The sequence below is a fragment of the Oncorhynchus mykiss genome, chromosome 7, assembly GCF_057628025.1.
Source record: "Oncorhynchus mykiss isolate SJ-2025 chromosome 7, ASM5762802v1, whole genome shotgun sequence".
In the NCBI taxonomy this organism is placed as follows: domain Eukaryota; kingdom Metazoa; phylum Chordata; class Actinopteri; order Salmoniformes; family Salmonidae; genus Oncorhynchus; species Oncorhynchus mykiss.
Genome location: NC_143028.1, coordinates 38,626,895 through 38,639,042, shown reverse-complemented (window position 1 = coordinate 38,639,042; position 12,148 = coordinate 38,626,895). Strand labels below are relative to the sequence as shown.

Below are 12,148 nucleotides of genomic sequence, written 5' to 3'. Positions count from 1 at the left end.
TCGTATTTCCACATCGGGTAGAGAAGGAGAGTGAGCGCATTTCAGCCGTGCGTAATTGGCCGACTCCCACCACGGTAAAGGAGGTGCAGCAATTGTTAGGGTTTGCCAATTACTCCTGGAGATTTATCTTGGGTTTTGGTCAGGTGGCTGCTTCCATTACCTCACTGCTGAAGGGTGTCCTGTACTTCTGCAGTGGTCAGTTGAGGCGGACAGGGCTTTTGGGAAACTAAGGGCTCTGTTTACCTAGGCGCCCGTGCTGGCCCATCCGGATCCCTCTTTGGCGTTCATAGGGGAGGTTGACACGTCTGAGGCTGGGATAGGAGCGGTGCTCTCTCAGCGCTCGGGTACGCCACCGAAGCTCCGCCCCTGTGCCTTCTTCTCGAAGAAGTTCAGCCCAGCGGAGCAAAACTATGACGTGGGGGACCGGGAGCTGTTGGCTGTCGTCAAGGCCTTGAAGGCGTGGAGACATTGGCTTGAGGGGGCTAAACACCCTTTTCTCATCTGGACTGACCTCCGCAATCTGGAGTACATCTGGGCAGCGAGGAGACTGAACCCTCGCCAGGCAATGTGTGCCATATTTTTCACCCGTTTTGTTTTCACCCTTTCGTACAGACCAACGTTAAGGCAGACGCACTGTCCCTGTCACACCCTGACCATAGTTTGCTTTGTATGTTCTATGTTTTGTTTGGTCAGGGTGTGATCTGAGTGGGCATTCTATGTTGGATGTCTTGTTTGTCTGTTTCTGTGTTTGGGCCTGATATGGTTCTCAATCAGAGGCAGGTGTTAGTCATTGTCTCTGATTGGGAACCATATTTAGGTAGCCTGTTTGGTTTTGTGGGTGATTGTTCCTGTCTCTGTGTTTGCACCAGATAGGGCTGTTTTGGTTTTTCACATTTCTTGGTTTTGTTAGTTTATTAATGTATAGTTTCTTTATTAAAGAAACATGAATAATAACCATGCTGCGTTTTGGTCCGCCCCTCCTTCAACAGAAGAATCCCGTGACAGTCCCGGCTGTATGACACAGAGGAGCAGCCCATGGATCCCACTCCCATACTCCCTGCCTCTTGCTTGGTGATGCCGGTAGTGTGGGAGCTGGACGTGGACATTGAGCGGGCGTCACGTGCAGAGCCCGCTCCCCCTCAGTGTCCAGCTGGGCGTCTGTACGTTCCGTCTGCTGTCCGCAACCGGCTGATCTATTGGGCCCACACGTCACCCTCCTCTGGTCATCCTGGGATCGGTCGGACGGTGCGCTGTCTTAGTGGGAAATATTGGTGTCCCACTTTGGCTAAGGGTGTGAGGGTTTATGTTTCCTCCTGCTCGGTGTGCGCCCAGTGTAAGGCTCCTAAGCACCTGCCCAGAGGTAAGTTACAACCCTTACCTGTTCCACAACGCCCGTGGTCGCACCTGTCGGTGGATTTCATAACCGATCTTCCACCTTCACAGGGTAACACCATGATCCTGGTCATTGTGTCATCTCCTCCCTTTGCCCGGTCTCTCTACGGCCCTACAGACTGCGGAGGCCCTGTTAACTCACGTCTTCCGGCACTATGGGGTGCCTGAGGATATAGTGTCTGATCGGGGTCCCCAGTTCACGTTGAGGGTCTGGAGGGCGTTCATGGAACATCTGGGGGTCTCGGTCAGCCTTACCTCAGGTTTTCACCCCGAGAGTAACGGGCAGGTGGAGAGAGTTAACCAGGATGTGGGTAAGTTTCTGAGGTCTTATTGCCAGGGCCGGCCGGGGGAGTGGGCAGCGTTCGTGCCCTGGGCAGAGATGGCCCAGAACTCGCTCCGCCACTCCTCCACTAACCTCTCTCCCTTCCAGTGTGTATTGCCGGTTCTGGCGACATGGCATCAGGGTCAGGCCGAGGCTACTGCGGTGGACGACTGGTTCAGGCGTGCAGAAGAGACATGGGAGGTGCAGACCGTCACCGCAGTGAGACCCCGGTGTTCGCACCCGGGGGACCGGGTCTTACTCTCAACCCGAAACCTGCCCCTCCGCCTGCCCTGTCGGAAGCTGGGTCCACGGTTTGTGGGGCCATTTAAAGTCCTCAGGAGAGTAAACGAGGTATGTTATAGGTTACAGCTTCCCCCCGATTACCGCATTAACCCCTCGTTCCATGTGTCTCTCCTCAGGCCGGTGGTGGCTGGCCCGCTTCAGGAATCTGAGGTGCGGGAGGTTCCTCCGCCCCCTCTGGACATTGAGAGGGCCCTGGAGTACTCTGTTCGATCCATCCTGGATTCGAGACGTCAGACGAGGGGCCTTCAGTACCTCGTGGACTGGGAGGGGTACGGTCCAGAGGAGAGATGCTGGGTTCCGGAGGAGGATGTGTTGGACCCTTCTATGCTGCGGGATTTCCACCGTCTCCGTCCGGATCGCCCTGCACCTCACCCTCCGGGTCGTCCCCGAGGACGGTGTTGGTGCGCTGCTGGAGCCGCGTGTCAAGGGAGGGGATACTGTCACGACTTCTGCAGAAGTCGGTTCCTCTCCTTGTTCGGGCGATGTTCGGCGGTCGACGTCACCTGTCTTCTAGCCATCGCCGATCCATTTATCATGTTCCATTTGTTTCGTCTTGTTTTCACACTCAATTCCCTAATTACATGTTGTACATTTTCCCTCTGTTTCATCCATGTTGGGAATTGTTTATTTTGTAAGTACGTGTTCTAAGTGTTACTGTTACGCTACTGGTTTTGTAGCCATGTGTTTGTTGTTTTGCATGCAGTTAGTTTTATATGTTAAACTGCTCCAGCTGTTCACCACGTTCTGCTCTCCTGCGTTTGACTTCCCTGCCAACAGTTACGCACCCCTTAAACTCTGAAATGGCTGTGTCAGCGATGACTATTCTCTCACTTTTGTCAGAGGGAATTACAAGGGGAACATCCTCTGGCCAGTTTACGTCGTAGCGTATCCTATAACATGGATATAATCACATATTTCAACTCAAGTGTCAAGACTCACCCTCGGTGACTGAGCTCCTTGACATACCAGATCTATTAGATTGCTCTGCATTGGAGAGAAAATAAACATGGAAAATGCTTGATCAGAACACTTACTGTTACAATAGGCTGGAGTGCTTTGCCCACCTCAATGGACATTTTATTCTGATTAGAAAATTGGTTGCCTATTTATCCCTCAATATATTTTACAAAACACTCTGGGTTAGTTGTCACAAGATGCTCATAAAGTTTTTCAGATACTGCTTGGCTTTGTGCTTTCCAACTAGGCAAATAACATGAAACCCTGATGAATATCACAGTAAGATGTGAGTGTAATTAGTGGAGGTCAAATTCTATTTGTATTTCTACTGCCCAATGACCATTGCCCAACTATAGCCAAACCATATGACCTCCACAATTTGACATACCTGTTAAAATATAAATTGCATTACTATTAGTGGAGAAAATCAGAGGGTCACAGACCAATTCTGGACATTAAGCACTTTACTTTACAAATGGAATGGCATTTAGCAATTGATTAAGGGAATAGTCCTCAGTCGTTGGGTTGAGCCTACCTCTCAAAGCCGAAGTGTAGAGGACTATCAGTCCAGCTAGGGCACAGCTGACCAGCAACAACAGCACAGATAGCACGATTTCCACAACAGTCCAACGGCGCTTCACTGGTTTGGTTGATTTTTCCATGATATCCATTTGGCTTTCGGATTTTCCCATTCTCACCTCTCCGGGCTCTCTGGGAAATGAGCGTGCAGAGTGAAGGGGACAGGGTACAGGCAGAGAGCCTGCGTACCCGTTTGTGAGTGGGCTGTGTCAAGTGATGCAGTGCAATGCCAGTCGTTCAAGTGACCTAGACCGAGTGAGAGAAAACATTGTTGAACCTTCAACTTATCCCTTCGTAGGAAAGTGTCTCCTTTCTATGCTAAAGCTTATTTATAGGCTAATAGCCTAATGAATCACACCCTTCCATTGGGCCTACTGCGCACCTGGAAATAAATTATTGTAGTGTCCGATGTGACCATGGTGTTCCCTTGACTGCTTCTGTGATATGACCCAGACACAGCTGACAACAATGTGCAGAGCTCAGCTTTGCCAATTTGCTATTTTGAGAAAATTCTTATTTTGGGGCATAATATTTGCTCATTTGACTTTGGATACGTTTTTAGCCTTACAAGTGGTCATATTAGGCTTAATGTTAGATATAACGTGGGTTTCTTCACCCACTCGTATCTTAAAGCATTTTGAATGAAATTATGCATTTGTGCTCTTAGCACAAAAAAAATGTGTAGGCCTAACTCAATAGGGTTAATGTGGCCCTTCATAATTCTACAGCTGGCCGTACACCTCCTGCACAATATTTCCTACTCATCATAATGTTTTATCTGAACACAATATTGCAAATGAGCATTTCTGGGGAACAAATCCCAATGACTCATACCTTTCAGCATCACTTTGAATCTTTTCACTCATCAACACCTGTTCCTCCTCCAATACCAGCCTGTTGCACACGCTCTCTAGCTGCTCTTCTATTAGGAGTGACAGGAGGCAGGGCTCTAAATCAGAGGTTCATGCCGCGGTGCCCCATTAGCTTCTCCTGATGAATACTCATGGGCACGTCTGGCACGGCTGTTGGAGGTTGGAGGAGCTGCAGGTCTTTACTGCCCGTCTCGAATGTATTCGCAAAAGCTGTCTGTCTCAATGTCAGAGCTACATATCTCTGTAGTCAACAAGACCAGGTTGCTGTAGTAGGCCTATATCCAAGCCAAAAATCTGCTTTCACCCCTCAGATAGACGATACAATGAATTCCTTATTTTGATAATTAGATATTGCATATTTGATATCTAATAGTGATATGATTGCACTGTCATCTTCAGTTTTCTTACAAAGGGTTGTGGTCATTTATGTATTAAATTCTGTTGATATATGCTAAACAAAAATATAAACGCAACATGCAACAATTTAATTGATTTTCCTGCGTTACAGTTCATATGAGGAATTCCGTCAATTTAAATAAATTCATTAGGCCCTAATTGATGGATATCACATGACTGGGAATACAGATATGCATCTGTTGGTCACAGATACCTTCAAAAAATGGGCCTCGCACTGAGCCTCAGGATCTCGTCACAGTATTTTTGAGCATTCAAATTTCCATCGATAAAAAGCAATTGTGTTTGTTGTCCGTAGCTTATTCCTGCCTGCCCATACCATAACCCTACCGCCACCATGCGGCACTCTGTTCACAACTTTGAGATCAGCAAATCGCTAGCCCACACGATGCCAAACATGTTCTGCAGTTTGAAGACGGTCAGGACGACTGGACATACTGCCAAATTGTCAAAAACAACATGGGAGGCGGCTTATGGTAGAGAAATTAACATAAAATTCTCTGGCAACAGCTCTGGTGAGCATTCCAATTGCACACCCCCTGAAAACTTTAGACATCTGTGGCATTGTGTTGTGTGACAAAACTACACATTTTATAGTGGCCTTTTATTGTCCCCAGCACAAGATGCCCCTGTGTACTCAAAGCATGCGCGGACCAACTGTCAAGTGTCTTCACTAACATTTTCAACCTCTCCCTGACCGAGTCTGTAATACCTACGTGTTTCAAGCAGACCACCATAGTCCCTGTGCCCAAGGAAGCAAAGGTGACCTGACTAAATGATTACCGCCCCGTGGCACACGTCAGTACTTTGAAAGGCTGGTCATGGCTCACATCAACAGCATCCTCCCAGATATCCTAGCCCCACTCCAATTCGCATACCACCCCAAACAGATCCACAGATGACGCAATCTCAATCACACTCCACACTGCCCTTTCTCAAATAGACAAAAGGAACACCTATGTGAGAATGCTGTTCATTGACTACAGCTCAGCGTTCAACACCATAGTGCCCTCAAATCTCATCAATAAGCTAAGGACTCTAGGACTTAATCTTACGGAGGTGGTCCCTGCACAGGAACAGCTCAGCGGAAATTTCAGAGCGCCACCTATAGTACTCGAGTATAGTACTCGATAAATCTCAAACTTTCATAAAAATACACATGCAAGGTACTGAATTAAAGCTACACTCGTTGTGAATCTAGCCACCAAGTCAGATTTGTAAAATGCTTTTCGGCGAAAGCATGAGAAGCTATTATCTGATAGCATGCACCCCCCCAAAATACCAGCACGACACGTAAACAACAGATTTTGCGGTAGCCGGCGCTACCCAAAACGCAGAAATAAAATATAAAACATTCATTACCTTGGACGAGATTCTTTGTTGGCACTCCTATATGTCCCATAAACATCACAATTGGGTCTTTTTCCCGATTAAATCCGTCATTGTATACCCAAAATGTCATTTGCTGAAGGCCAGTCTGATGCTGCAAAAAGCCCATTTACAAGACGCAACGTCACTTTTTAAAATTACAAAAGTCGCCTATAAACTTTTACAAATCACTTCAAACGACTTTTCTAAACCAACTTTAGGTATTAATAAACGTTAATGATGTATCAAATTGATCACGGGGCGATCTGTATTCGATAGCAGCAAGTCTGGAAATCATCGTCCATTTTTTCAGTTTCACAACATACTGTGGTGCGCCTCAAGAAAGGAGGGGCCTATTCGTGTTGTAACCAAGGATAAATGAGTCAGAAATTGACAGCAATGGCGACATCGTGTGGAAGCTGTAGGCGTTTACAGGGGATCATTTATTTTAGGTCGCCTTAAACAATACATTGAATGGCGGACAAATATTTTTTTTGTGTTTTTGGTAAACAGTTTTACCAGGGATTTTTACTCCTAAACACGTTCTGTTATAGCCACAGACCCGATTTAACCAGTTTTAGAGACTTCAGAGTGTTTTCTATACACACATACTTATCATATGCATATACTATATTCATGGCATGAGTAGTAGGACTTTGAAATGTTGCGCGATGTTTAACAAAAAGCTGCGAAAATTCGCATCATCCATAACAGGTTTTAACACCTCCCTCTGCAAATGGATCCTGGACTTCCTGACTGGCCGCCCCCAGGTGGTAAGAGTAAGCAGCAACACATCTGCCACGCTGATCCTTAAACTTCTTATGGCTGCAATCCCGTTAACGGGATGATATGACAACAGCCATTGAAAGTGCAGGGCGCCAAATTCAAAACAACAGAAATCGAATAATTAAAATTCCTCAAACATACATGTATCTTATACCGTTTTAATGGTAATCTTGTTGTTAATCCCACCACAGTGTATGATTTCAAATAGGCTTTTCAGTGAAAGCACTGAAAGCACAAATAGAGATCAAATTAATCACTAACCTTTGATGATCTTCATCAGATGACACTCATAGGACTTCATGTTACACAATACATGTATGTTTTGTTTGATTAAGTTCATATTTATCAAAATATGAGTTTACATTGGCGCGTTACATTCACTAGTTCCAAAAACATCCAGTGATTTTGCATAGCCACATCATTCAACAGAAATACTCATGATAAATGTCAATGATAATACACATGGAATTATAGATATACTTCTCCTTAATGCAACCGCTGTGTCTGATTTCAAAAACCTTTACGGAATAAGCAAACCATGCAATAAATAGCCAGAATAGCCGCCATGTTGGCGTCAACATAAACAAGAAATTACATGATAAATATTCCCTTACCTTTGATGATCTTCATCAGAAAGCACTCGAGGAATCCCAGGTCCACAATAAATGTTTGTTTTGTTTTATGTTTTATTTATGTCCAAATACCTTCTTTTATTAGCGTGTTTGGTATACATATCCAAACGCTCATTCTGGTCAGCGTTACGTTGGACAAAAATGTAAAAAAGTTATATTACAGGTCGAAGAAACATTTCAAACTAAGTACAGAATCAATCATTAGGATGTTTTTAACATATAGCTTCAATAAAGTTCCAACCGGAATATTCCTTTGTGTCTTGATGAGCAATGGAACGCAAGTGGATACCATGAGGAATGCGTGTGATCAGAAAATGGCTGACTGCCAGTCACCTGATAGATTCTGCTCTCATTCAGTACCACAACACAGTAGAAGTCTCATTCAAATTTCTATAGATGGTTGACATCTAGTGGAACCCCTAGGAAGTGCAGCATCATTAATATCCCAAGGGGATTTCATTGGGAACTGTGGTGAATACATACCAAGATCAGATTTCTCACTCCCTGTTTTGATTTCTCCTCAGGATTTTGCCTGCCATATGAGTTATGTTATACTCACAGACATTATTCAAACAGTTTTAAACTTTAGAGTGTTTTCTATCCAATACTAATAATAATATGCATATATTAGCAACTGAGACTGAGGAGCAGGCCGTTTACTTTGGGCAACTTATTCATCCAAGCTACTCAATACTGCCCCCCAGCCATAAGAAGTTAACACTGGGGCCCCTCAGGGGTGTGTACTTAGTCCCCTCCTGTATTCCTTGTTCACCCACGGCTGCATGGCCAAACACGACTCCAACACAATCATTAAGTTTGCTGACGACACAACAGTGTTAGTAGGCCTGATCACCGACAACGATGAGACGGCCTATAGAGAGGAGGTCAGAGAACTGGCAGTGTGGTGCCAGGACAACAACCTGTCCCTCAATGTGAGCAAGACAAAGGAGCTAATCGTGGACTACAGGAAAAGGCGGGCTGAACAGGCCCCCATTAACATTGACGGGCTGTAGTGGAACGGGTTGAGAGTTTCAAGTTCCTTGGTGTCCCCATCACCAACGAACTATCATGGTCCAAACACCAAGACAGTTATGAAGAGGGCACGATAAAACCTTTTCCCCCTCAGGAGACTGAAAAGATTTGGCATGGGTCCCCAGATCCTCAAAAGGTTCTACAGCTGCACCATCGAGAGCATCCTGACCGGTTGCATCACCGCCTGGTATTGCAACTGCTCGGCATCTGACCGTAAGGCACTACAGAGGGTAGTGCGAACAGCCCAGTACATCACTGGGGCCAAGCTTCCTGCCTTCCAGGACCTATATAATAGGCAGTGTCAGAGGAAAGACCATAAAATTGTCAGAGACTGCAGTCACCCAAGTCATAGACTGTTTTCACTGCTACCGCACGTCAAGCGATACCGGAGCGCCAAGTCTAGGACCAAATGGCTCCTCAGCAGCTTCTATCCCCAAGCCATGAGACTGCTGAACAATTAATAAAATCGCCACAGGACCATTTACATTGACCCCGCCCCCCCTCCCTTTGGTACACTGCTGCTACTCACTGTTTATTATCTATGCATAGTCACTTCACCCCCACCTACATGTACAAATTACCTCAACTAACCTGTACCCCCGCACACTGACTCGGTACCCGTGCCGCCTGTATGTAGCCTCGTTATTGTTATTATTATTGTGTTACTTTTTTATTTTAGTCTACTTGGTAAATATTTTCTTAACTCTTCTTGAACTGCACTGTTGGTTAAGGGCTTGTAAGTAAGCGTTTCAGGGTAAGGTCTACACTTGATGTATTCAGCGCTTGTGACAAATAAAGTTTGGTGGGATTTGATTTGATTTGTAACTATCATGCTGTTTAATCAGCTTCTTGATATGCCACACCTGTTAGGTGGATGGGTTATCTTGGCAAAGGAGAAATGCTCACTAACAGGAATGTAAAGAAATGTAAGCGTTTTGTGCATGTAGAACATTTCTGGGATCTTTTATTGCAGCTCATGAAACATGGGACCAACACTTTACATGTTGCGTTTATATTGTTGTTCAGTGTAGGTTATACCCTCAAATGTCTTGGGGGAATAGATGAGATTTAGTAACCTTTAAAGGTGTATTTGTGAATTAGAGCAATGATGCAATGTTATGGTGCATAACTAGACATCAAAACGAAACCTTTGGGTGGAAAATGTCATGGATTTAGACTTTCTTTGCTCTAAGCACCTTTTCTCGTTAGTTGGGATTACATGTTTGGTGACTGGCACCACAGCCACGTCTCTAAACTTCTCAACTCGGTGCCAGGGATTAGTGCCTGTGCCAGGTCAACAGAATGAACTTACTCAATGTTTCTGAACTCTGAGCCTATGTTTTGTTTATACACTACATGACCAAATATATGTGGACTCCTGCTCGTGGAACATCTCATTCCAAAATCATGGTCATTAACATGGGGTTGGTCCCTCATTTGCTGATATAACAGCCTCCACTCTTCTGGGAAGGCTTTCAACTAGATGTTGGAACATTGCTGGAGGGACATGCTTCCATTCAGCCACAAGAGCATTAGTGAGGTCGGGCACTGATGTTGGGTGATTAGGCCTGGCTCGCAGTCGACGTTCCTCCTGAAAGAGGAAAGGGCCTTCCCCAAACTGTTGCCACAAAGTTGGAAGCACAGAATCGTCTAGAATGTCATTGTATGCTGTAACGTTAAGATTTCCCTTCAGTGGAACTAAAGGGCCTAACCCGAATCATGAAAAACAGCCCCAGACCATTATTCCTCCTACACCAAACGTTACAGTTGGCACTATGCCTTTGGGCAGTTAGTGTTCTCCTGTCATCCGCCAAACCAAAATTTGTCCGTCGGACTGCAAGATGGTGAAGTGTGATTCAACACTCTAGAAAACGCATTTCCACTGCTCCAGAGTCCAATGGCGGCGAGCTTTACACCACTCCAGCCAACGCTTGGCATTGCGCATGATGATCTTAGGCTTGTGCTCCAGCTGTTCGGCCATGGAAACCCATTTCATGAAGCTCCCGACAAACAGTTCTCGTACTGATGTTACTTCCAGAAGCAGTTTGGAACTCGGTAGTGAGTGTTGCAACCGAGGGCAGACAATTTTTACGCACTACCCGCTTCAGCACTGTAAGCTTGTGTGGCCTACCACTTCACGGCTGAGCTGTTGTTGCTCCTAGACTTTTCCACTCCCCAAATAACAGCACTTAAAGTTGAACGGGGCAGCTCTAGCAGGGCAGAAATTTGATGAACTGACTTGTTGGAAAGGTGGCATCCTATGACGGTGCCACGTTGAAAGTCACTGAGCTCTTCAGTAAGGCCATTCTACTGCCAATGTTTGTTTATGGAAATTGCATGGCTGTGTGCTCGATTTTATACACCTGTCAGCAACGGGTGTGGCTGATATAGCCAAATCCACTCATTTGAAGTGGTGTTCATATACCTTTGTATATATAGTGTATCTATATAGTGACAAAGAACATTTTTTTTTTTTTGTTATTGTTCTCTAGTTTGTTAAGACATTTCAGGTGGCTTTGGGGGTATTTTTAGGATGCACACATGTAGTATTTATGCTCAAAACAATCCATAAAGTAGGCAGCATGCATGATAGAGTATTCATGCAGCACAGATAGATAGAAAAGTGTTATCTGACTGGTAGCAAAATTAGTATACATTTTTACATTAAATAAAATGAATAGCAAAGATCATACAAATGAGTTTCAATCCTATGGAAACTTGAAACTATAGCAGCTCTAAATGTATATCTGTTTATGCACCAGTCGTGGTTAAATGTGTGCTAAGGTATGTAGCAATGTGAGGCAGTGCTCCTTACCTGGATTTAGACGGTAGAACTCCCTGAGACGTCTCTCACAGCAAGCTGTTTTCCCAAACACCCCTACTGAGCTGTCACCCAGAGCTGGTGTGTGAAGAAATGACGCTGTGGCGCTGGATGCTTGAGAGATACTATCTGGTCCAGTTTGCAGCTCAGGGAGGGAGTGAGAGAGAGAAAGAGTGAGAGAGAGAAAGAGTGAGAGAGAGAGAGAAAAAGATGGAGAAAGAAAGAGAGAGGGAGCGAGGGAGGGAGGGAGAGGTAGAGAGCATCCCTTACAAAAATACATTATTAAAAGAAAATAAAAAAATATTTCCTTGCAGTATTTTGTTTTGCTGTCAATACTTTTGGGTTTATGTTTTGCTTTCAATATAATAGTTTTTTTTTGCAATACTAAGAATTTTGTTCTCTACTTCAGAAGCGTTGCTTGATATTAATGGCACAAAATTATCTCACTCACTAGAGGATTGCACCATATAATAACACTATTACTCTATTGAAAGTGTTTAAAGCAACAGTCCTTAATTGAAAATTAACAAAGTGAACTCCCTGCCAGAGTTTCCGTAAAAAGCTGAGGGATGGAGCTGGAGGAATGCAACCACTCTCAAATCCATAGACTGCTCTATGGATGCAAGGGCTGACCATCCATGATATCAAACTAACAGTTTTAACAATGTTT

General features: G+C 44.8%; 1 protein-coding gene across 2 annotated transcripts in view; it reads right to left on the bottom strand.

Annotated features, from left to right (window-relative positions):
- Window positions 1–11,864, bottom strand: part of mmel1 (membrane metalloendopeptidase like 1) — a 44,469-nt gene extending 32,605 nt beyond the window's left edge. The window contains exons 1-3 of one of the 2 annotated variants that reach the window (XM_090240905.1): window positions 11,473–11,864; window positions 3,510–3,734; window positions 2,957–3,001 (exon numbers count right to left, since the gene is read on the bottom strand). In XM_090240905.1, coding sequence (XP_090097031.1) covers window positions 2,957–3,001; window positions 3,510–3,734; window positions 11,473–11,758 — 556 coding nt within the window. In that variant the 5' untranslated portion in view covers window positions 11,759–11,864. Of the gene's footprint in view, window positions 1–2,956; window positions 3,002–3,509; window positions 3,800–11,472 lie in introns of both variants that reach the window. The other variant, XM_021609387.3, reaches the window with a different exon arrangement.
- Between the last annotated feature and the right edge of the window lie 284 nt (window positions 11,865–12,148).